At 41.3% G+C, this 24,762-nt stretch overlaps 1 protein-coding gene across 4 annotated transcripts in view; it reads right to left on the bottom strand.

Annotated features, from left to right (window-relative positions):
* opa1 (OPA1 mitochondrial dynamin like GTPase) overlaps positions 1–24,762 on the bottom strand; it is a 37,261-nt gene that overhangs the window by 2,165 nt on the left and 10,334 nt on the right. For all 4 annotated transcript variants that reach the window (XM_062423952.1, XM_062423954.1, XM_062423953.1 and 1 more), the window contains 19 exons: positions 24,612–24,692; positions 24,396–24,470; positions 24,218–24,289; positions 23,778–23,877; positions 23,422–23,552; positions 22,851–22,923; positions 22,558–22,630; positions 22,357–22,472; positions 20,398–20,462; positions 20,228–20,304; positions 19,045–19,210; positions 18,505–18,657; positions 18,160–18,268; positions 17,664–17,743; positions 17,399–17,539; positions 17,142–17,258; positions 16,936–17,029; positions 16,317–16,427; positions 101–174 (listed from right to left, as the gene is read on the bottom strand). In XM_062423952.1, coding sequence (XP_062279936.1) covers positions 110–174; positions 16,317–16,427; positions 16,936–17,029; positions 17,142–17,258; positions 17,399–17,539; positions 17,664–17,743; positions 18,160–18,268; positions 18,505–18,657; positions 19,045–19,210; positions 20,228–20,304; positions 20,398–20,462; positions 22,357–22,472; positions 22,558–22,630; positions 22,851–22,923; positions 23,422–23,552; positions 23,778–23,877; positions 24,218–24,289; positions 24,396–24,470; positions 24,612–24,692 — 1,899 coding nt within the window. In that variant the 3' untranslated portion in view covers positions 101–109. The remainder of the gene's footprint in view (positions 1–100; positions 175–16,316; positions 16,428–16,935; positions 17,030–17,141; positions 17,259–17,398; positions 17,540–17,663; positions 17,744–18,159; positions 18,269–18,504; positions 18,658–19,044; positions 19,211–20,227; positions 20,305–20,397; positions 20,463–22,356; positions 22,473–22,557; positions 22,631–22,850; positions 22,924–23,421; positions 23,553–23,777; positions 23,878–24,217; positions 24,290–24,395; positions 24,471–24,611; positions 24,693–24,762) is intronic.

Below are 24,762 nucleotides of genomic sequence, written 5' to 3'. Positions count from 1 at the left end.
ATTTTGATTTACAGTGATGCAGTTGCTTTTGCTTTGTTGTAACACTGACGATCACTTCGGTACAGGTGACTGGTTAGATTTACTATTCAGAGACAAATACCTGCTTCTCTTATTTCTCCTTATGAAGAGCTTCTATGAAGGCTTCAAGTTTCTCCTGGATCTCACGAACTTTTTCTGCAAGGAAGCACACAAAGAATATTGATTAATTAAACAATACATACACAAACATGAATCAAAAAAAACTCCTAGAACTCAAATCATATCAACAGATAAATAATCTGCAAGAATTCCAATTGATTTAGTGATTTTCAAGAAAAGAAGATGCCAAGAAGATTTGCCTTCTTTCTTTGTTCTATGATTGTAAAGTTAATATCTCTGGACTGTTGGACGCTGAAATGTGAGCAGTGATTTTTGGGTCACATTTTGTTCCTTATCGCTTCATGAAAATGAAACACTGGGGGAAAAAAACCCCTGCTAAATTAACTTACATCAGGGCATGTACCTGGTTATAAATCTGTTGCCTGTAAACGGAGTAAATATTAAACACAATTGTAATCCCTGCAGTGTATTTCTGCAGGTAGAAATGTCCTCACATTTTTCAATGAAAACACCAGATGGTCCCCTCTGACAGTGACAGCCAAACCTCAAGGCAGACCACCTTCACACATGTGATGATGAAGGCTTGTGTACCCTTTTCCCAGTTAGCATAGACCACATCAAAGCTCTCACCCTCCCCCTTTTTCATGGTATTTACCTCCCGGGCACATTGCTAATGGACAGAGGGAGATACCATAACAACAACATTTCACATGAAAGGGGGGAATCTACTGGAAAAACAGTCAGTCACTTCTTCTCATGATTACACTCCTATTGTCTAGAGACCGCATAAGACGAGCAATCCTTCCACCCAACATGTACTGTCACACGAGATGAGCAAGCCATCTAAAGCAGTCTTAATCGCTGATTAAACAGTGGCTGAAGGAAGTCTGCGGGCCAACTCGGAGAAAAGGAAGCCACGGCTCGCAATGCCAGCTGCACCTCTAGTCCTGGCTGGCTCTCAGCTTCCCTGTCACCCTTTGCTAATCTGTCTGGATCTCCCCCAAGCACAAACTCAAACACCAGCTCTGAAGAACAAACTAGCACTGCTAGTCTTGATCAATCAGCCACACGAGATCCATAGGCAAACTATTGTTGATTGTTTTCCTACGAGAAGGCCCCATGAAAACACAGCTTTAAAAAGACTTGTGCATCGGGGAGATAAATCGTTATGGTTTGGACCACAGAGCAACAATGTCCTAAGTGTCCATTTCAGGTCGGCACAAAGGTGATAACTGCGTGCGTGCTTTAGACTGAAACTAAATATCATACTTGGGGGGCTTGTGTGCAGCCCCTTTGATGGGAGCACGGCTGCTAAGGTATCCCTTTCCTGATGGATGAAAAGCACATGGCTGTTAGGAGAGATGCAGGCACACCCCCGCACACGTCCTGAAACACTAGCAGAGCTGAGAAGTGCTGGATAACATGAGAAGAGCTGACACACACACACCCATCTACACACTGATTGACAGAACTGAGAAAAGTTAGGCCCTGAAAGGCACACGAACACATCCATCCCAAAGTACTGAACACCAGCGGGAGCTGTACAGTCATGCCACCTCTGCTTCTTTTAACCTTCCTACACACACACACACCGCTGGCAGGTGGCAAAAAAGGAAGAAAAAAAAAGATTCCCCGGCCTTTGATATTCTGTTAACACACTCAGGCAAAATGGCAGGGCGTTAGGAGGAGATTACAACACCTAATGGAGGCATTAAAGAGGCCTGTAGAGGGGCACGCTGACAAGTCAGTGCAGCAGGTGTGGGGTTGAATGAAACATAACCCTGCGGTACGCCATTCCAGCACACAGCTCACTGCAGGGCACAGCTCAAAGGCAACTGACATAGTAAGCCGCGTGGGCTGTGTGCCCTGACCACAGGACAACATAACTCAATCCAAGCCAATCAGAGCAGGATTACAAACATCTGTCTGACCTGATGAAAAAAAGAGTGGAGGTGGCGTTTAGGTTGGTGTGAAGAAAGGAGGGCACTGACTGTCGAATCATCAAAACATGGGAAATCCCCTGGCTCAAGCTTCAAAGCTTAACTGGGTTTTGATGTGGCTGATGATAAAGGTGCTCAGTGGAACCTCAGTGTTTCAAATGCAGACTGTTTAACTAGGGTCAAACATTTAGAATCCTGCCAACTGTCGAGCAGAGACTACAAACTCTGCTAGATCACTGGGGGTAGCAGTAGAAGTTGATTAGGGGGTTTGTGACAAGTAAAGATGCAGGTTTGAATCCTGTGATTGGCTGAGAAAGTTTCTGATGAAAATCATTCTTTTCTTCCTCAACACATGCCGTTTAAAGCTTGTTGTTTTTTGTGTTAGACTCAAATTTAGCAGCTTAACTTAGCTGTTGCTCCGGTCCGGTGGTCGCTTTCACTTCCAGAATCTGTTTTGTCTGATTCAACAGTGCGACACTCGGCCTTGTATCATAGTTTTCTTCCAAATATACTGATAATTTAAAGTATTTAGTAGTATGATATTTTGTGTCTACTGTTCCCTATTGTTAGTGTAGCATGGCAAAGTAGTGTTTTGCGAAACCCATTCTTTTCCGTTCTTGAGAGTACCACTGCTAACATGAAGTTTGTAGTCTAAGGCAGATGGCAGATGATGTGTTTTAGGTCACCTGGCAAAAGGGGAGATCTGGGTGCGGGCAACATGGAAGGAACTTAAACATATTAGATTTGCATATCCTACCCACGCTGTAATGATGGTTGAAAAATCAGCAAAGTTTCCCTTAACTTTAGGTCTATGGCACAGAGGAATACGATATATCAGGCTTTGGACACATGCACAGTACAGATTAATAAGACTATAGAAAATTGCCAGCATTGTCTTTTAAGTTGCCACAAACTTGTTGCTTATTTACCCATCCGGCATATTCAGAGTAACGTTAACGTTAATCTCTCCTCTACCAACTCCTGAAGAAAGTGTATCTGACTCTTACGCTGCTTTCAGGTGCCCCCAAACACTGGTAGAACCTTGTTGGTCCTCTTTGTGTCACAGTGTTGATAAAGGGCAGCCATCTCTTCTGATTGCTTTATCCTGACTACCTGCAAAACTAGAGTTCCACCGTGACACTTTGGAGATAAGATGGCAAAGATCAGAACAGCTAAATCCATCATCCACTCCCTTACAGCGGGATGCTTAATGACTTTAAAATGAGCCCTCAGCAGCTTTCAGGAGCGCAGGAGGCCACGGGTGATGGTGAATGGCGTCTTTTAGAAAAGCCAATATTCTGTGGATAAAAACTGTGAGAAACTGATATTTATTTCCCCCAGCACCATCTGTTTGCCACCAGCAAGAGGAAGAAAAGGCCAAAACAAGGCTTTCTTTTCACCGTCCTGTGGAAATGCAACAAAAAACAGTGGACAGAGTCACCACTGCCTGATCCTCATGAGCAGTGGGAGTAGCGATCTAAAACTCCATTTAGGCTCCTGTTTACCTAAGAGATGAGCCGCAAAACACAGTCATTCAGCCGCTCACTCCTTTATCTGGTCATGAATATTCCCATAATCCTCTGGCCTCTATCCCAGAGGCCCCTTTTTAAGATGCTGGGTGTTGTGTGGGTTGCAGAGGGTGGAGGGACTCTCGCCCGTTGAGAGAAAGAGAGGAAAGCCTTTCCCCCCAATCCCCTCTTTCAAGGCCTTCTCTCGGCTGATCTCCACATGAAATGATATCTCATTCACTCTCACTCTGTAGAGTCCCCTAACCCCGCTGCGGCCGAAGCGCTGGCAGAAGGAGAGCTGAGCCAGAAAGCCTTTAATTGACCTGTAATTAGACTGTGAAACTGCGCAGCCCTGCTGGACAAGTAGCCAACACAGAGGAGAGAAAAAGATGAGAGGGAGAGGACAGGGAGGCCCGCAACTTACTGTGAGCCAGAGAAAATATACTAATCCTCTTCCTATGGGAGATGGCCACTCTTCTTCGCTGGATGTGAAAAGGAAGAAAGCTTAAAGAAAAGGTGGCTGTTATGAAAAAGTGGCAATAGAAAGATTTCAACGACTGAGTGTGGCGCCAAGGTTGAAGCTACTTTAGCATACGGCTCTGAAGTTTTCTACCCAAAACAGAGCAGCAGTTCACAGCGTGGTCACCAGAGAAAAAGTGTTTGGTTCCCGTCCCAACCTGTCATCATTCATGAAGAAACTTTCTGTATCTCCTGACTGCCAAGGTCACAGTGTAGGTGGGACTCTGAACTGTTGAACGCCCTGCCGTTTCCTTCTTTGAAAGCCGATCTCTTAATGTAACAAACAGAAAAGGCTTTTTTTTCCTCAGCATGCTGCTTGATTTGTCACTAAATCTGGATTGTCACGCTATAAAAAGTAGGCCATGAGAGACATGGACACAGGGAGAGCGGGGATGTCGACGGCCCGAGCGCTGTGTCAGTGACAGAGCAATGAATCAGCCTGCACACTCGCTGCTCTTATCTAGAAAACAGATGCCTGTGAGAGAAAAGCCCAACCTGGGGAGAGACGTACGTGGGTCTGAACAGGTCAAAGCTTGGGGTCAGCCAGAGGGCAGACAAAACAAAAACAGCAAAATGCAGAGAAAAATCCTTTGAAAGAACCAGGTGATAACCGTTTGTGGTCTTTGAGGTGCAGGTTTTATTGACAAGCATTGCTTGTGCCTTTGAAGGGCCAGACATAAAAGATTTTTAGTGCAGGGGTTGTAAAGATGGAGCTGGCAGTGACAACATTTGGGAGATTGTGGATTTAGCTCTAGGCTTGATGGATTTAACTGATAGAGCAGATACTAATACAACAGGAGGAAACAGTCTAACTGAAATTTCTCAACCAAATACAGCAGTAAACTGTCACCATTACTTCCTTTTCTTAAAATGAACAGGTCTTACACAGTAAGTCTACTTATGACTCATGGTGTAAATCACAGCAGGTCAGATGTCTTAAGTTTTTCAAGACTCACCTTTTGCACTCAAATGGAGCTCTGTGCTGAGGCTAAGTGGCAATCAATCTTCAGTAGCCACATAAGCCTGGGGATGTGAGGATGACAAGCTTGGTTTAAACGGAGGTCCTGTTATAATCCCTCAGAGAAGCTCCCCTCTGCTGAATCGGCCACAGGTGTGAGTGCATACAAGGAAATGTGCTCACTCACAAATTTACAAATACTATATTCACACACAGCTGCGTCTCAGCAGGTGCCAAACACACACAAGAATCCTGTAGCCACGAAAACAGAAATACCAACCCAACCTTCCTTATAACAAGACCTAAATATAAAGAATTACTTTTTAATCACTTTGTCTCAGTCCCGTCTTGACATGGCGCTGACCCCAAACCATTTGATAAAAATAAGTCGACAGAGATTAAACAGTCCAGCTCTCCTTTTCCTCCCCTCTGGGTAATACATACCTCCAGCTGCTCTGGACCCTTCACACCTTCACATTTATACAACACTGAGAAGAAACACACCTGGAATTCCTTTGAGCTTTGAGAGAAAGTCTGTTCAGGCCCAAAGGCTGGAGTCACTGGACTACAGGTGTTTTTCTTACAAATATAAGGCTAACAAGAGGACAAGATGAAAGAGAATTTCATCAGCATTAAAGGGATGAGATCCAATAAATCGTACTAATGGATTGGGATAATGACACACACTTCAGGACTCTTTCCTCAAAGACTTTCATGCTGTTATTCTCAATTGTACACATAAAAGGTGACACAGATTTTTTTTTATTCTTAAAAATTTGCTGAAATTAAATGAAAACCTAAAAATGAAATCCTTAAAAACGTTAACTGCCGACACAAACAGTATATGAGAGCCTGCCTTACATTGTGAAATTCTGGGCACCCAAGGATTTAATCTTGTTTTATTTATTAGTGTCACTGTGCATCACTTTGACAATGGTACGTAGCAGGAAACATTTTTTATATTTTTGCCTTTCTTAAAAATGACAACAAGGGTACAAAGTTTAACCCATCTAAACTTTATACTTTGAACGGCTTCATATGTTATTTCCACATATTTTCAAGTACTTAAAATAATTCAAATGGTGCATTTTTTCAAAAATACTGCAGGGAAGGAGTGTATGGTTTTCCTATTACCTCATCCCAAGCAGCACCTGATGTCAGACCTTTTTGTGTGTATGTGTGTCTGTGAGAATGACAAGAGGATCAGTGCGAATGGGTCCCTGGTGGCCTCACTGCACTAGAAACATGTGAACAGAAGCCTTACTATGGTTCCCCTCCCATCACACACCACTGTCTCTTTCCTTTTTCCCACACTTGCTTTCTCTCTCGCTCTCTAAGGAGACTGAAAAATTACTCTACATCCTTCCTCACGTTTTTATTTCCTTATCACCATTTCACTCATTACCTCTTGATTTGCTTCATCAAAAACACAGCTCATTTTTCCTCATTTCCTCAGTTTACTTTCCTGTGTTTTTACCCACAGACTCACTCTTTCAGTCAACTTCATCTGATTGTAGCTTGTGTTACAGCATGAGTGCATCACAACTGGTAAATGTCATCTTCATTTTAACATAGCTAGGGATGTCCTAACCAGATAGTGCTCAGAGCACTTCAATATTCAGTATCTGCCAATACCGACTATTATCTGATGCTTATATTTTCCTAAATGTAGTTTAATATGTATCCAACACAACTGAGAGAATGCAACTTCTGAAACAGATGTTACCAGATCAGCTGATTTATTAGAGAAGACGTATCACTTTGTCGGAGTTGTGCGAACTACAAAAACACTCAATGCGCTCACCGTCGCACATTGCCGTTCCTTCACAAATGATCTCTGGCTGAGTAGCGGCCTGACCTGAACATGAACCTGACCTAATCAGTTATGGGGCTTGTAGTAAACCAGACATGATGACAAAATGTCTCTCATACTATATTAAACTTGTTATTTACTAATCTAATAGTGAACACAAAGAAAGCTGTCACACATGTTTACATTTCTAAATCCTTACAGAAGGTAATTGAGGATAATAGAGCTGTTTAAGGGTGGAAAAGAGAAGCAGTGTTAGTTTTTTGGAAGTCACTTTCACACAACATTAACCTGACAAGATTGGATAAAATGCAGGAGGAGCAGCTTCATCTGTGCCAGCATTATGACAACTGTGTATCTGATGTTTGTATACTTGATGATAACAGGAAAAAAATGGATCATTTGGCAGTTACTCTGCTGCCTGAGGTTTCCTCCTGCGTAGGAAAAAAAAACTTGGACTGTAACGGTGCTAAGCTTCTCAGAGCCAAACTGCTATAATGCTAAACTAGTGTCTATTTAATTCAGAAGCAATGAAGACTGTGGTCAGGGAGGGTGAAACTGAGTGTTAAAGTTAGCGCAAGAAAGGTGGAAACAAGACTAGGAGTATACAGCCATCCTAAAGACTGTAAGGTTTCTCTTAGACACAGCGGTGCATTCAGCATGCTAAGATGCCGATGTTAAGGAGGTACACTGTCCACCTTGTTCACCATCTTAGTTTTTCGAGTTAGCATGCTAACCATTGCTAATTAGCACAAAACACAAACATTCAAACTGCTGAATCTGCAAAGAGTTTTGCAGATTTTTGGTCAAAGAAATGAACAAATTGACATTTTGACCTGATGGTGATGCTATCTGAGAAGTCAAGGGATAAACAAAGTTTTTAAAGTTATTCCTGAGGGGAGTATGACTGTCTGTACCAAATTTCAAGACACTCTATCCAACAGTTGTTGAGATATTTTACTATAAAACACAAATGTCAACCTCACGGTTGCACTACAGGACAAGTCAGGGGATCGCCAATAAGGATGCACAGTCTGGGGACCATGAATGTCCACTAGTTGAGATATTTCATTGTAAAACGGTGAACCGACTGACCGACAGACCTAGAGCCTTGTCACCAGCACAACTTAAAGCAGCAAAAGAAAAAATCAGGAGCCGAGGAATGAGCGGTTAAGAAGCAAGGCAAAGCAAGAGAGTGACAAATAACCCAATGAGAATAACAGGCAAATGTAGATGGAGGAAGAAAAAAAACAGAGGACAACATGTAGAAACAGTGTATGTAAGGGCAGCCTGACCTGACAGACAGCCAAATCAAACTGTGGCACTGAGCAACAAACCTTCCCCATGCTCTAAAATGCAGCCCTTTCAACTCCGTGACCATGTCTCAGGGACTAACATCTAGTAACAATGTTCAGAAGCTAACTTTCTGTATTCACACAAAATGTAAGTTAATACAGACAATTCATTGTCTGGAACCTATACTGTCATTAAAAAAAACATGTTTGGCACAAAATAAGGGATCATAGAGACTCAGAGTACATGATTAACGTGATAACGAGCTGAGAAAGTTATGCTCTAGATCAGGGTTGTCAAACTCATTTTAGTTCACGGGCCACACACAGCCCAATTTGATCTCAACTGGGCTGGACCAGTAAAACCATTGCTTAGATAAAGACATATACTGTAGATAAATATGAAATACATAATAAAACTCTCCAATAATGAAGATCTATTTATAAATTCTTTATAAAATCTAAATCTAAATCATAAATTTGTCCACAGGACGATCAGAAGCCTTGATTGTGAATGATGAGTAAAATAAGAGAGAATAGCATACAGAATTACAGAATATCCATTGTTTTACTTCTTGTGTTCATTTAAGCAAAAGAAACATAAATAACTCAAGCCACACCAGTAAAAATGAACCACTATAAGGTTTTGTGCAAGACCAAACACAGCATGCTGGTAGCTTCTGCTGCTCTCCTCCCTGAACGCAGGCACATGTGCACACAACACCTCAAGACGATACGTCATCCCTTAAAGCAGAAGAGAACAGAGGAGCACTTCTCATTGAGCGCCCACTAATCACACTGGAGGTAGCTGCTCAAAGGAGGAGGAGGGGGGGATGAAAGGAAACGAAGTGAGCGTGAGGCTGAGAGGGCATTCCGGTGAGCAAGCCCAGACAACCAGAGCGTTATTGTATTCTGCTTTCACACAAGAAAAAGGAAGAGGAGAAAGTGACTGCAAGCGCAAACATGCGAACACATTATCACAGTTCTTAAGCGCACCAACTGTTGACAACTTAAACGCTTTAACCCTCAAATAGCCTTCTTATAAAAGCTGAAATCCATAATTTTCCATGCAGCAGTGGCCTACGGTGTAGATGGTGAACTTGCTGAATGAGGTGTTTGGTTGCAAGCTGTTTATTCAAACTGGCCATCCCAAAACATGGAAAATGTGCTAGCAAGTAAAATGTGATGCTAAGGGATTTGTGCATGATTTGGGTGTCTGAAAATGCAAACAATGTAAAATAATTAACTTCAAGTGCACTACAGGAAAACATAGGTTACTGGCTTTCTCAACCTTCACCCTAAATATAGGCTATTGATGGTCAAACACATCTTTGAGTGGACACAACTATTTATGTTGCTGTTTATCTTTAATCAGCTATTTAGACTGATGCTGATCCTCAAGATGCTCTTATTAACCTTAAATTGTTACTTATGGTATTGGGGGGAAAAACACGTTTGAGATCTTGAGATATAGTTCACAATAATTATCATGGTATGTTATGTGATTGGGTTTAATTTGGACAGGGTTGTAAAACATTACAACCATCTCAGTGAGAAACTCGATGAGAATTGATTTCACAAAAAGTGCTTTTACTATTACTGCGGCAGTTAATGGAATAATCTAAAAAATTCAAAATAATCTTTATTTGATCCTAAACATTAAACTAGGCCTTTGAAGAACCGAGAAATTGCCATTTGCAACACACTCATATAAACATACACAGACACACTCTACTCTACTATAGTCGCTCATGAAACATCTTTCCCATGACCAAGTTAAGAAGGTTTTAATCTCACATTAACACAGAAGAGAAGTGCTGGGGTAATAATGTGTCAATAACAACCACAGTGTGTGAATGTGTATGTGCCACTGGACTGTACACAAGCCCTTCATCAATTTGACATGTCAGATAAACAGCCACTAAGAGGAGGACTGACAGCCAAGAAACGCTTCTTCCCCTTCAGTGGCGGCCAGTTCATGTGACAGAAGAGTAAAGGTAGATGGCTGTTAGTCACTGCTGACTGCTGAGAAATAAGAGCACTATATGCACAGTCCATCAAGGTAACGAGGTCTCAACTCATAACTAATACTGTGGGAATACAGTGCCATAACTTAAATGTTAACATAACAATACATCCCCCTCAACAGCTTCTTCAAAAACGGGGGTCTATATCTTACAGATGAGACAAGTCCCATATTAAATATTTTGTCGACACAAAACTTGCTGGGAAATTGTGCAGTCATGATTTATGTGCACAAGTGTAACATCTGTAGAAGCTCACAATATTAAACATGATATCTAACACTTAATAATGGAGCAGTAATTCTGGAAACCCTCTGGTATAGTGCAGTTTCCTAAATCCGGCAACACAGTACTTTTTCCAGTACAATACACACACACAAAACACAATTTCTATGAGAGGCAATGAAGCAGCCAAGCAACATCCCAATGGTCTCCTAAGAGGCCTGTGCTTGCACATTAAGCCTGGGCTGTGCTCCAGAGACGGCACTGTGCCATACAGCTGGTCTGGCACACGCTGACACATACACACACCTCTTTGCAATGTACATTGTGCTGCTGATTAGCGCTGCTTTTCACCCTCTCGTTTGTTGACGCATACACCTGACCTGTAATTGTAACCTGAGCAATGCTGGGCCTGTCTGCGAGTAGGGGCAAATAGTGCTTAACAGCAGACTGCCCCTGGGAGCACATTTCTGCCTTTGTTAAGTGTGTTAATCCTTTTTGCCGCCTTCTATCTCTTCCTTTTCCCTCATGTTCTCATAAGACAGGTTGTCAGGTAAAGGTGAGGTCTGCTCTCAACTTTCCTGTTCTTGTTCTCTTCCCCTCTGTCACATGGGAGAGTCAAGAAAGAGAGGGAAGGGATCAGTTGGGCGGAATTTGACAAAGACAGCAAAACAGTGACAGAGACTTAAATCGATGGAGAGGGTGAAAGAAAGCTTGCTGGATAAAGTAGCCTGTGCTATTAGCTGGCTGACCTGTGGGTCAGGTCATAGTTTGGGCCTGAGGCAATCTGACCTGCTGTCTTTAAACAGGGTGGAAAATGAGTGGGGGGTACAACAGCTCTGAGGGAAACTGATTTTATAATGCATTCAGTAAGGTTGCTATACAGATAAACAACGGTGCTGCAGGGGAATTGCATGACTGGAAAGAGGTCTGTGTGTCTCCTACTGAGTGTTTTTTCACTGCTAATTTGAATAATCATATGAAGACATAAAAATGAATAACAGGATAATAATAATAGTAATAACAGGTTGTCACTGAAGTACCAAAGACACTCTTTTGACTGCAAGGCCACAGGTTCAATGCCTGCCAACAGCTGAAATGTCTTCTAGTAACACAAAATGACTTGATGATGTATCCGTCTAATAAATTGCGTGTCTTGACCAAGCCATTAAAGTTTGCCTCTGGGAACTACGACGCCACCATGCAGTAACTGGACATGCCAATGCATAACTGGATGAGGCTACAAACTTGCAGCCGGGCTTTTAAACGAACCACAAGTGAAATGTTTTTGCAGACTTTTTGGTTTTGCTTTAAGAAAGCTCGCTCACTCGCTTTGAGGCGTGTCACCGAGTCAGCCCATCAGCCATGTAGTTCCAGTCCAGACTGATGGACCCACATACCCACACAGGCTGCATTACATAGAAAGTCCTGGACAAAGTGTCAGACAGCTAATGACCCAGATCCTCCACTCACCCACTTACTCAAACTGACAGATTGACAATGCTAAAAGTCTGGAACACAAATTTTCTTGGTAAGGGGAAAAAGAAAATTCTGACATCGCCATAAAATTAAAGCTGAGTCATAGCATGCTTTTGTGACTTCCTAAAACCTGCCGCTTGTACCATCTCACTAATAACTTCAAGTGGTTCTTGTAATCATGAAAAATGTATACTTTTTAATTATATGATAATAAAAGTGACTGAAAAACTGAGATTTAAAAGCCAGTAAAGGTCCAAAAGTTTCCCATGAGCCTTTGAAAGAGTGTGTGTGTGTGTGTGTATGTGTGCACAGGTGTGTTTCTATCCTACAGATCACATGACAGATTCCAACCACATTCCCACATCTATCGCGGCACAGGGTTTGGTGTTGGGAAGTGGGTAAGTCATGCCTGTTTGGGAAAGTTTGGGATCGACTTGACTTATGGGATTTGCAAGGCCAGGCAGGTCTGGGCATTCCTAACTGTGTGTGGAGTGGAGAAATGACTGTTTGTGTGTGTGTGTGTGTGTGTGTGTGTGTGTGTGTGTGTGTGTGTGTGTGTGTGTGTGTGTTCTGTCTCCTCTCCCCAAGGCTGGTGTCAGAAAGCTTAACTCCACTGAAGAGGAAATGAAGCCGGTCAACTGTTAACTGTACCTGGCAAAAAAAGGCTCTCTGTGTATGTTTGATCAGTTTTCTGTGCATCTCTCCGTGTAACTGCCATGTTTTGATGTACTTGGTGTGAAATTTGTGTGAGTTTATGCATGTTTAACTGTGGATGCACGTTAGGCTGAATGTTTGTGTACCTAAATGCTTCATACAGTATGTATCCTGTTCTTATATGATATGAATGGATGTGTGTTTACACTTGTAGTAATGGAGGGAAAAAGTCAATGAAGGGGTGTGTGTGTTTTCTTAAGGCGATAACTGATTCTTGGTCAAGTACACACACACACACACACACACACACACACACACACACACACACACACACACACACACACACACACACACACACACACACACACACACACACACACACACACACACACACACACACACACACACACACACACACACACACACACACACACACACACACACACACGTCGGCCTTTATAAAATGAGTCTCCTATCAGGATGTCAGGAAGTCCAGATTGACAGGGGAAACAATAGGGATTGTATGTTTGTGTAAGGGTTTAAATAAATGTGGAACAGAGGGTTCATGTCTGAGTGTTTGAGGCCATAGCAACACCCATCAATTAGAGTTAGTACATAAAAGCCAAGAATATGTGGAGGTAGACGGCAGGATGAGATCTGCATGGGCCAGAGGGAAAAGCATCAACGCCTGAATCATGTCACTACATAAACATAGTCACAAATGTAGCTGTATGAAAAATCTCCTGTTTAAACTGATCTGTTGAATTGGATTTAAGGTAATTTTAAAAATACAATGATTATTGTTAATAACTGCCAATCAAAAGATATGTAATACAAATGTTTAAGTTTAAGATTCGAGATTACTGTAATTATGTTTAATACAGTTAGACGTGTCTAGATTGTTCTTGAATCATATGTCACTTTTGATAAGGTATTGATCTGCTTAGATCTGCTTAGGATTTACAACAAACAGCATTGAGGACACTGTAAAGAATTGAAATGAAATGAATGTATTACATACTAATTAGAGTATCTACAGTATTTTAATGTTTTTCTTTCATGCCTACAATTAAGATAATGCAAGCATGAGTATTAAGGATATACTGATGGAAAGGAGAGAAGAGCGGTGCATTTGTAACGTCTATTTTGAGGCAGGTTTACGTACAGGATTATGATCATGTGTGTGTTTGTGTGTTGGTGTCATGCAGAGAGTAATGACAGCACGCCTGTCATGCTGCTTTGTGTATACAGACTTTGCTTAGCAAGCAAAGTTTTGCTGAATAAGATGACCGCTGGAGACAACTCAACCGTCACTGTCCTAGCTATTATTAGGAGCTTTCAGCAACGGGACAGGTAAAATTAGCAGATACAGTATGTTGGGCCCACCCAAAGAAATGCATTGAAACATACTTGAATACCTTTTTTATTCTTAACTCCTGTATATTTATTTATTCAAGATATGATGTACAACTAGGGATGCACCGAAATGAAAATTCTTGGCGGAAACCGATAACCGAAAACGAGGAAACCAAGGCTGAAAACCGAAATCGCGATCGGTATCGGTCTAATAAGCAGCAACACAGAGCTATAAGCACGCTTTACTCTCACACGCGCTGCATTTATAGTCACACAAACACACACACCTTCTACTGTGCTGTGCGCTTCTCCGTCTCTAAGCGGGTTCTCTGCATCCATAGCGGCCCGGATCATTTCTCGTGCACGCTGCTTTAATCCCACATCCAAGTAATGATCTTTATAACGCGGATCAAGTACAGTCGCAATGAAGTGCAGAGTATCCAAATAGATCTCAGTGAAACGTGTGCTCACAGACTTTAAGAGTGTACTACACTTTAGTGCTGCAATTAAAGGAATAACGTCTGCTACAGATGCATCAGAGGAGCTGATCTCTTTAGTTAGCTGTTTCGGCCGTGTTGTTTCGGTGATAAAAGTATTTCGGCCGAAAACCGAAAATGCGCTTTTGGGCCATTTTTGGCCGAATACTTTCGGTGGCAAAATTTTCGATGCATCCCTATGTACAACATAAGCAAAAGCAGGATTACACACACACATTTCCTACAGATGATGGTAGACAGGGAAGGTGGAGATGGGTCACCTGCTTTTACTCACCACAGAAACTTGCTGGCATTAAATTTTGTGCAGGCTAGGAAATTTTAGGCAACACAAATTGTGGTATAACACCCCCAACAACTGTTAACAAATTGTTGCATAAAGCTAGGAGCCAAAAAGAAGTCAACAAAAGAAGGCTATGATTAAACTACATACATTGCAGCTTAGTTGTGTGAATCTAAATCTGTGGGTGCTGACCAGCAGTCCATGTGCCTCAATCAACTCCCTGTGGTTAAATCAAGATTTAGATATCCATGGAAACCACAGACAAAAGGTCTGGTCATGTCACTGGTAGCACTGTCCAAGACATGACTAATAGTCAACAACTAGGGGGTTGTTGTTGGTGTGTTTGTGCCAAAAACACAGAAATCCTCATTCATCTCTGGTTACCATTAACGCCAGACTCAGACTGAGACCAGAGCAATACTGGTGGGCTGACTCATCGAAGCCTCATCCCACCCATATACACATCAAGTGAGGACGCCAAGCATTCGCAATATCATGTGCAGTGATCTGGTTCATGACCTTTGAAAACACGGATTCTCAAATTCTGATTGATCTACTTTGCACAACTGTTCTACAATATTTTCCTAGAAATTCTAGAATTAAATTATAGAAAATAAAACTAAAAACATGCGTTTTCTACCTATTTAGTTGCTAAAATCTTAACACTAACACAACTTTAACATCAGATGCAATCAATAAGGTGTCCGGCAGTTCCTTTTTGAAGGGCGGGTGTCAATCATTTGAAGTGGTGAATATCTGATTGTTACTGTTAAGTATGAAGGAAGACCTAAGGCTACATGAAAATTTCAAATAGTGTTTTCCATTCTGAAGTGACGTACGCTATTTTAGTTCAGAGAGATGCCATTTGGTAAAATGAAAGAGGGCGTCTTTGCATGCATTGAAAGAAAGACTGTCTGGACTTGTCTTTTAGGCATGTGGGCACTGCAAATTGTGCTGCGTTTAATCAGCAGGGTTGTGTTAACAGAGCTGGTGGATAGACCTGACAGGCAGACAGCCAGCACACTGCAGCTATACACACAAGCCCGCACACACGCACACCCACACACACTTCTTCCTATACTATGTGCCAATTAAAGCCTCAGAAGATATTGTAAAAGACATATTTGTGTATATGAAGGATATCATCACAAAATGCATGTTAAGTAAATATGTAGCAGTCTCATGGGGTCAGTCATAGATGCATGGTATACACATATGGGGACAAGCATGGTGGATTATGGTGTAAATGTGGCTAATGACAGTTAGAAATGGTAAAGTATGTTTGACATTTTACACCAAGCCAACACCTTGTGCGATTTGTGCATATCAATCTACACAATTTTGCTGGAAATCTGCCAACAATGCTGCTTATTATATGATGACCTGACAAGAGTTTGAGACAACAACAGTGAATCCCTAAATGAAGCCTAAAAAGCAGCTGGCTGTATCAGTCTGGGTCAGTAACTGCATAAATACTTTTTCTTCCAGATTAGTAAGTACTGTTTCCTTAAGCACCAGTGCCACCTACTGACAACTTTGAGACCTCCTTTAATGGAAACATTTAACAATACAATATACTAAAAGTATATTTGAATGTACAGAAGCCAGTGTGTGAGTGACACTGAGATATAGCAGTTTAATTTTTTGTTGTTGTTGTAGAAAATGTTTTGTGTCTTACTGAGATCCTCTGCCAGCTGGACTCGGCGGCCAGTGATGAGCTGGGTCTTCTTCTCCATGTCTTCCCCGAAGTCATCAAGCACCTCCTTTACATTTTTCTCCAAGCGGCGCACTGAGAAGACATATGAAAGAAATCAATATCCAATTCAACAATAATGCATTGAATTTGTCTCTCAATGTTGCAATAAATTATATGATCAACACATTTTACCATCATTAAAATGGTTGCGAGACAAACTGTCTATTAGCCCAATATACATTTTTGTGTATAGTTGTTGTAGGACTCAGTTTCAGGATTGAAGGGTCATCGATGACTTGGAAAACTGGTTATGTACCTTTCACAAAGCGCAGCGCTTAACAATAACAATAATTATTCTGTGCAAACACATTTTGACAACTTTCAACCACTTGTTTTGGTCCTTCTATTCTAAAGAGTGGAGTAAAATTCCACAAATAAACTGTTAGCATCATAAAAACAATACTGACATCCTGTCCCAATTAATGACTTTCCAAAAGTAGGAAAGTCATTAAAAGCTAAAGCCAGACAGGCCTAACAGGAGATACTAAGTGCCCCTTTGAATTAAGTCTTCCATTAGCTATAATTAAGTCCCCAATCTTACCCTCGGTGTTGGTGAGCTGCTGTCGGAGAGTGTTGGCTGTGATGACCAGCATCCTCTGGATCCTCCAAAACAGTACCACATCATTGCACTCCAACTGGTGAAACATGCAGGCACACAGATTAGCTTTTCACACCGTGACTTAAAATACAACTTAAAAGGAGTTGGCAGAGAAAGACAACTCAGGATAACTCATCATATCTATTTACCTCAGAGTCAACAAAGTGTCTCTGGTAGTAGTAGAAGCCTCTCCTGCAGAGGTTGCAGTGTGACAACGCCTTCTGCAAGAAGTGTCGTCGGTACAGCTGATGCCAGGTGTCCTTGATCTGGACCAGGTAAGAAAGTCAGTAATCCAGCAGTTAATGAGTGGACAATGTTATAAAAAAACAGCCACTGAAGCACAAACTTTGTACATGTTGCAGAGATGAAAAATGTAATTGAAAAAAGTATTTCAACAAGTATTTACCAGCACAGGGTCAACTTCAACCCCTCGTCCCTCTAGGTTCTTCCGGACTGTGGTGACTTCGTCATTGGCCAGGTAGGCTGTGTGGTCTTCGTGCAACTTTAGCAAGCGCTCCAGCTCGTTTTTCGTTTCATTACGGATGTGCTACAAGGTCAAAAAAAAAAAAAAGAGTAAGCACTGTCATGGTGGTGCTACTGAAATCAATGCAATTAGTGTCTTATAACTCTTCTAAATGAACGTTTCTGGGATACCTATTAAAAACTCTGACCTGATCTGGTGTACGATTCTTCCAGTTCAGCCACCTCTGCTTCCAGTCTGGACCCACCATGTCTCTGATAACTGAATCAGCTGCAAGATGAGTAGGAGCACAAAAGAAAAGGGGTAAAGACAATACATACAGCATGTTATTTAGTACTAGCCACTTCTATACAAAATATTTCAAACAACCATGAAATCATAACCCATGAGTATTCACTGCACAATAGAAACAGAGCTTTTAACCCTGTCAGTGCAGCTGATAAACAAATACTCAAGGCAACACAGGAGATCTGCCTTTGTGACTTATTTAACCATTTACTCCACAATTTGGTAGCCATATCATGTGAAACCATGCTGATTAGCGCAGGTGTGTTTGACTGTGGAGTAAATGGAGATTTTCATTCGTAGTAATAAAGGATCTGAGCCTACTATGTTTGAATACTGAGCTCCATCTAAATTATCTCGAACCAGGTTGATGTTACATGAAGGCATCATGACTGACGTACTGTCTTTGAGGCGTGACTGCAAGGTTTCCTCCATGAACTGGATTGCTGCATCCCACTGTGGCTTGTCTGTGATGGAACGGTCTTCTAGGGCATTGTGCTGGATCACCCTCTGACACACACACAGACACAGACAGACACACCAAGAAAAAGTACATTTTCAGTTAAGATGTCATGCAATGATAATGCATTTTAAGCCCAATACCAGATGGGCCAGTTGTTGGCAACAAATAATCATTGCACTAATGCCAGCAAGATCAGTTTCTTTACATTCATAATACATGATGACTAAATTGCAAACTAAATTAAATCAACATGGGCATGTAAGTAGATTTACTGTGTGTTTACCAGGCTGTCCATAGCCCTCTCATTCCACTTATGCCTCTTGATACTCTCGTCCTTCACAGCCTCCTTCAGCTTGTCAAAAATGTCGTCCTGGTCTTTGCCTCTGTATTCAGCCATGAAGCGGGCAAACTCCTCCTGCAGTGTCTCCCAGGCAACCTAATGGGGGGCAAAGTATATTGGAGAAAGAAGAAGGCTCATATTAACATAAGCCCATTGCCTGATTGAATATTTTTTAGAAGTTCAGCAGTTTGTGTCAGAGTAGTTGAACTGAATATAAGTAGTAAGGAGCAATTCTAAAACAGAGAATCTGAATGTCACTTAAGTGCCAAATCATTCAGAAATAACTCAATTTTGACAAAAGCATAATTTTAAATGAAATACAAAAACAGGCACAAACTCATGCACTAATATTTGGAGATTTCCTTTTGTCAGCAGAAAATATGAATTAACAAAAATTTGATTAGCGTTCATGTAATAAATAACATCTTGTATTAACAATCTAAATCATAACATAACCAGTTGTATAAAGTTGGTCTCCGTTACCTCCAGTGCTTTATGTGGAAGCTGCTTGTCGGTCCACTGCTTGAGCTTGATGTCTACGGTGGTGTTAAAGGTACCAGAGTCCATTGTTTGGGCAGCAGGCAGGTAGATGTTCTCAATCACATGGGTGGAAACACGTTCCCACAGCTTCTTTTGCAGGATGGACTCCCTGGGAGGTTAAAAGATAAGTCATGCCAACTTCCAATGACTGGACTGAAAGAAGATTTTTTAATTGGCACCACATTGTGGAGCAGGTTGTACTATTTTGGTACTCTGTGTTTTTGTTTTGTAGTGACAGGCTGAAGGTGCTTTGTCCATATCATACCTTTTTTTTTACCTTTAAATTCAGATTATTATTTTTTTATTCAGATTTATAATAGATATAACAAGCAGGCAGTGTTTGTAACAAAGTTGCTTCCAGATTTCCAGCTCAGTTCATTTAGTGATCCGCTGAGACAGAAAACAATGAGTGAAGAGGGATCGCTCTTGGCTGAGCGGCTTTTACTTGTGTAGTCAGTGCTACTGCGATTGCGCTTGATTCCAATAGATTCCAATACAGCTCCACTATGACCCTGTTAGCTGTTAACGGTCTCCCCACTCCTACTCAGTTTCTCCACAGCAGTGCGACAATGGAACAAAACCCTGCCCAGGTCCCCATGAGAGCAGAGCAGTGTTGTGCCTCTCATTTATCATAAACACATGCTCATATTTCATTAAGCTCCCCTTTTGTTCAGGCTAGCACTCTTCACTGTCAATAAGCATGATCTCCAATAGTGCTGGCTGGCCGCTGGCTGGCTAACTGGGCCACCCCTGTTCCTGTCCATGGGCCATTTATCAGAGTATTGATCTGGGAGAACTGATGGCACGCACACTGGGGACGGCCACAACACCAAGCATACATCTCATTTAGCAAGGTTTTCCTCATTGAGGGTGAGGTATAACTCTACATTCATGTAGAGATAAATACATGCAGAGAAAGGCCTGCAGTTTGCTCTAAAAATAGTTTCCTGCTCATGGCTGGTTTAGTGTGAGAACGAGTTCTTCATAAACAGACAGTTGCGTGTTCGGTTTCTTCAAACGTGGTACAGTATCTTGTTAAAACAGATTTTGTATATAAATGGCATGATACTATTACCTATAATATAAAAATGAAGCTACAACTCATCTCCGACCTGACTAAACTTACCAGTGTTGTGGGGTCACTTGACTCAAGCTAATGACTTCATCCAAGATTTCATTTTTAGCCTTTTCAAACAGTTCATTCTGCAAAGAGGCAAAATGAAGACATATGTATAAATATTCTGGGGAATTGTGATACAAGAGTGTAATTTTAAGTGTAGTGTTTGTTTTTCTCACCCTGTCCAGCTCTCTCAGACGAGGATAGTTGTTCTTCCATTCTGTCTCCAGATTGAAGCGGGATGCTGGAAGGAAGGTGACGGTGAATATTAGATTTTTAACATCAATATTAATAATATTCAACTTTAAATTTAACATAAATGAAATTATGATTGAATACTAGTTATTACATAACAAAAACTCATCTCCTCAGTCAGTGTACCACTTCATGAATCCTCTGGTAGGTGCTCATACTCATACCTGGTTGAAACTAATCTCCTGTTTGTTTGTATTGTTTTTCATGTTTGATGTTACGCTCCATCAAACTGCAATGACCATATAGGGACGGGACTTGCTTTGGTTTTTTTGGGGTTTTTTTTAAACACCAAACTATTGTTTTGATTTTTCCATTCACAGGAATAGGTACAAAGCTACAGGGGACATCTCGCAATGTTATCTAAATAGACTTTAAATGCTAAAAAGAAAGAAAAAAAGAAAGACAGAAAGAAAGAAAAAAAAACTGCATAAGATGTGTACATGAAGACTGATTCAGACTTCTATTCTTCATTGTCTTAGTGTTATAATTTCATTTTGAACGGAAAAAAGGGCATCGGGCTAGTTTACTATTGCAAGAAAAGGCTTAGTTCAAACAAAGTTTCTACCAAGTTGGATAACATTTTCTTAGACCCACATACTGAATATGTGACTTTTTCTAATTTAAGAGAAGTCATCATCTCCCTGACCCATTGTGTAAATGAACGGGGCTTTGTTGTTTTCCAGTGGAGAAGAATGAAACAGCGGGCTAAGACAGATGCAAATGCAGTAGCGTTTTCCTTATGCAAAGATAAATTCTCCTCTGATTTTGCCACACTAAAAATGACAGAGACACAGTTTGTGGTAATGCTTTCTACCACATACATGACTGCCATGTCCAAAATTGCAGGACTTTGGTGGCATCTGGGAAATTTTGAATGTACTGTATAGCCAATCTAGCATTTGAAAAATGCAGTTGGTGAAGGACTTTGAACTGTATTAGTCCATGTCTTATACAGAGTGATGAGGTATGGATGTGTGCTATGTTGTCGTCCCATGTCTGCTCCAACAGTTCTTCCCTTATCTCCTCTTCCCAAGCTGCTTTGCTGTCAGCCCAAGTAAGGGGCTTAAATGTGCTGGATCACCCTGGAGATTAGGCCCTTCTCATACGGGTTAAGATCTAAAATGTAATGTACTGAATCAACTGGGGGAGTACAAGGTAGGGAATTGCTTTGTTTTAACTTGGTATGATATAAAGGCAGCTTTCAGGCTGCTAATGGTGCCTATCCTTTAATAAAAGTGTGTAAGGACTTGCGCATACACACACGCTCCTAACTGGCCCATTAGGAGGAGAGGGGATGGGGCCAGTCACACACTCTTTATTAAGTCAGTTTTAGTTCTCACTTATGCACACAGAGACAGAGAAAGACACAGACACTCACATGCATACCAACCCTGCTGTCCCTTTCCACAGCTCCCTATCCACAATGGTGATTAGGCTAATTGCTGGTTTGTGGGGCCACGGTGGTGCCAAGCATGGAGGATGAAGGCCGGCTGTGTGTGATTTGATGGGCTATGGATCGATACACCACACAATGGGCCTATGGGAACTGCAGTCTCATGGCCATAAATCTCTTGTGCTGTTAGCAATGGACCCGTGATTGTCTAATTGCAGTTAGAAAGCAGGACTGGGGAAGTGAAAAAGTGTGGCGAGGCAGGTTGACTAAGACCACTACATGAGGTGGGACAGTCAGGAGTAGCACCTGTTCCCTGTTAAGTTAATTGATTTAAATCCTACCATGCCCATTCACACTATCACAACATGCCTGGCACTGTAAGAGGCTTTGGATATAAACACTCGCAAAATGCCACCAATGACATTAATCAATAATCCATCCAAATGGATAGAGTTTAAAATAGCTAAATAGCCTGTGAGAGTGATCATACCTTTAAAGACATCAGCCTGCTGCTCAACAGACTCCCTGACCATCTTCCAGAAGCAGTCAGAGACGGCAAGACTCAAGTTCTTTGTGGTCACCTGATGGGCCTTCAACATACCGTCCCTAGTTCCATAAGGACATTAATTGTCAACTGTACATTCATTAATTCCATCAAGCATTACATTTTGGTAACTGATGTGTAACTTGCCTTAATAATCTTGAATTCTGGAAGAAATCCTCCTCATAGTCTTTAATGGAGTCTATGCTTTCACCACTGCTCCCTACAGATGGGTAGACAAGAATAAGATGTCAGTATCTGGCAATTCAGTTAGTTATTTTATACAGAATAATATCTAAACATATGTGATTAAGAATTACATAATTCAGAACCTACAAGAAGGTCCCTGGTTACCAGAGGAGGCTGGGACATATTTATCTGAAAATACTCATTAACTCGTGGGATTAATGCAGACTGCTGGATCCCTCTGTAGTGCATGTTACCTTTTCCTGTCACCACAGCAAAGTAGCCCAGGGCCTTCATGGGGAACAGCTTGCCTTCCACTATTTGCTGGATCTGAAAAAAATGAATGTGACTTAAATTCTTGAGCTCCTTTAATCTGTGGTACAAGCTTTCCAACACTGGCTCATTGAGGGAACATCAGGCTAAAATCAAAGCTCTGGGCTCCCTCTTGTGGTGCAGCTGCATAAAGCTTCTCTCACAGCGGCTCATATTTTATACACAGGCCTAAAGAAATCTGCAAATACAAATGTACAAGTTCAGCTGAAGGTCACTTTTTGTAAGTGTTTCTGTTCTCTTGCAGTCAGTCAATAAGGGATGGTAATAACTTATGAATGATTGATTAATGACTGTTTTGAAGAAATTATCAATCAATAATAAGTTAATTAATACTGCAAAATTCAACAGTGGCACTGCTGTCCTTTATGGTCATCAATAAAAAAAATACATCAAAGGAAAATTAGTTTATAATGATCACCATAAACGTTGACATATAAAACAACATTTTTGTTGATTTGCCTTTTTGGGCTCAAATGAACAGTTAAGCTGTCTCACCCTGTTAGGGCTGGCCAAGTTCTTCTCCGCCAAGTCAACTTTGGTCAGGACAAAGATGGTCCTTTTCCCATGGGGGTCCATTTGGCTAACCAAGTCTGTTACAATGCTGCGCTCTGCATCCACACTGCCATCTGGATGGAAAGAGATGAGAGTCAGAGAAGAAGTGGTAATTTTGTGTAAATGATAACAGTGATGATGGTAAGGAGTGAGAAAGGGGTGAAGGACTTGGATTTGGTGTTCTGCTTAAGAACAATGGGACAGAGCAGCAAGGGACTGAATGTCAGTCCTTTCCTTGCTTACAATCATAACTACTGCCTTTATACATGATTGTTGTGAATAGCATGCTCATGGCTCACCCTGAATACAGAGGATGATTGCATTGGGGTTCTGCATGTAGGCCTTGCTGATGCTGAAGATGGTGTCCTTCGTGTCTGATGCCATGCCTGCAGTCACAGTCTGAGAAAAACACATAAACAGACCTCTTAAAAACTGTATTTGTATTACTGTATTTACGCAGACCAGCATAGTTACAGTTTTCCTGATTCTAAAAAGAGCAATTTCATAGTTTGGTTTATGATACAATTCTATAAATCTTTATTGTTGTGTAAATATCGAGGTAATAGATCACAACATCCTGTTTCTTGTAGGCTACATGTTAATGAATCTATATAGGGTCATTAGGTCAAAAATAATACAAGAAAATATAATGATCCTACGCATGAGATACTTCCTTTGTGCAAATTAATCTAATGCAAAGGTGTCTTAATATTACAAGACCACAGTTGTCTTTACTTACACTGATGACACCTGGTAAGTCAACAAGCACCATCCTCTGGATACCGGGGCCTTTGACGCTCAAGGATATTGTCTGACAAAAAAAAAAGAAAGAAATTGTTATTCTGCAACACTTTGCAGCTTTAAAAAAAAAGGAAACGGCAGCTTTGTTAACAATCTGAATGAAAATCATGTCCAACCTCAGAGCTGACTGTCTGTCCCTCCTTTACACTCTTCCTCATCCTCAGCTCAATCTCATGCCTCAGAGCAGCCAGCTGCAGGACACAGAAAGAGAGATCAGATGTAATGGTATAAACAGATAACATCAATGAAAGGCAGCATTTCTTATTTTAATGTAGCTCAAATTAGTGCTGAAATTCATATTAGGTGGATGAATGAATGGCTTTGTGACTTACGTCCTCTTCCTTGGTAAGGTCAAACTCTCTGCCACTGTCCTTGAACATGGCCACGTGGTGGGGCCCTTCACTTAGTGTCACCTGCAGAAAAAAGTATTATATGTAAGAAAGAAAGAATGCATTACACAATTTCATTACAGCAAAAAATTGC

Source organism: Scomber scombrus, chromosome 8 (genome assembly GCF_963691925.1).
Source record: "Scomber scombrus chromosome 8, fScoSco1.1, whole genome shotgun sequence".
NCBI classification, from domain to species: domain Eukaryota; kingdom Metazoa; phylum Chordata; class Actinopteri; order Scombriformes; family Scombridae; genus Scomber; species Scomber scombrus.
This window is presented reverse-complemented; position numbering and strand designations above follow the sequence as displayed.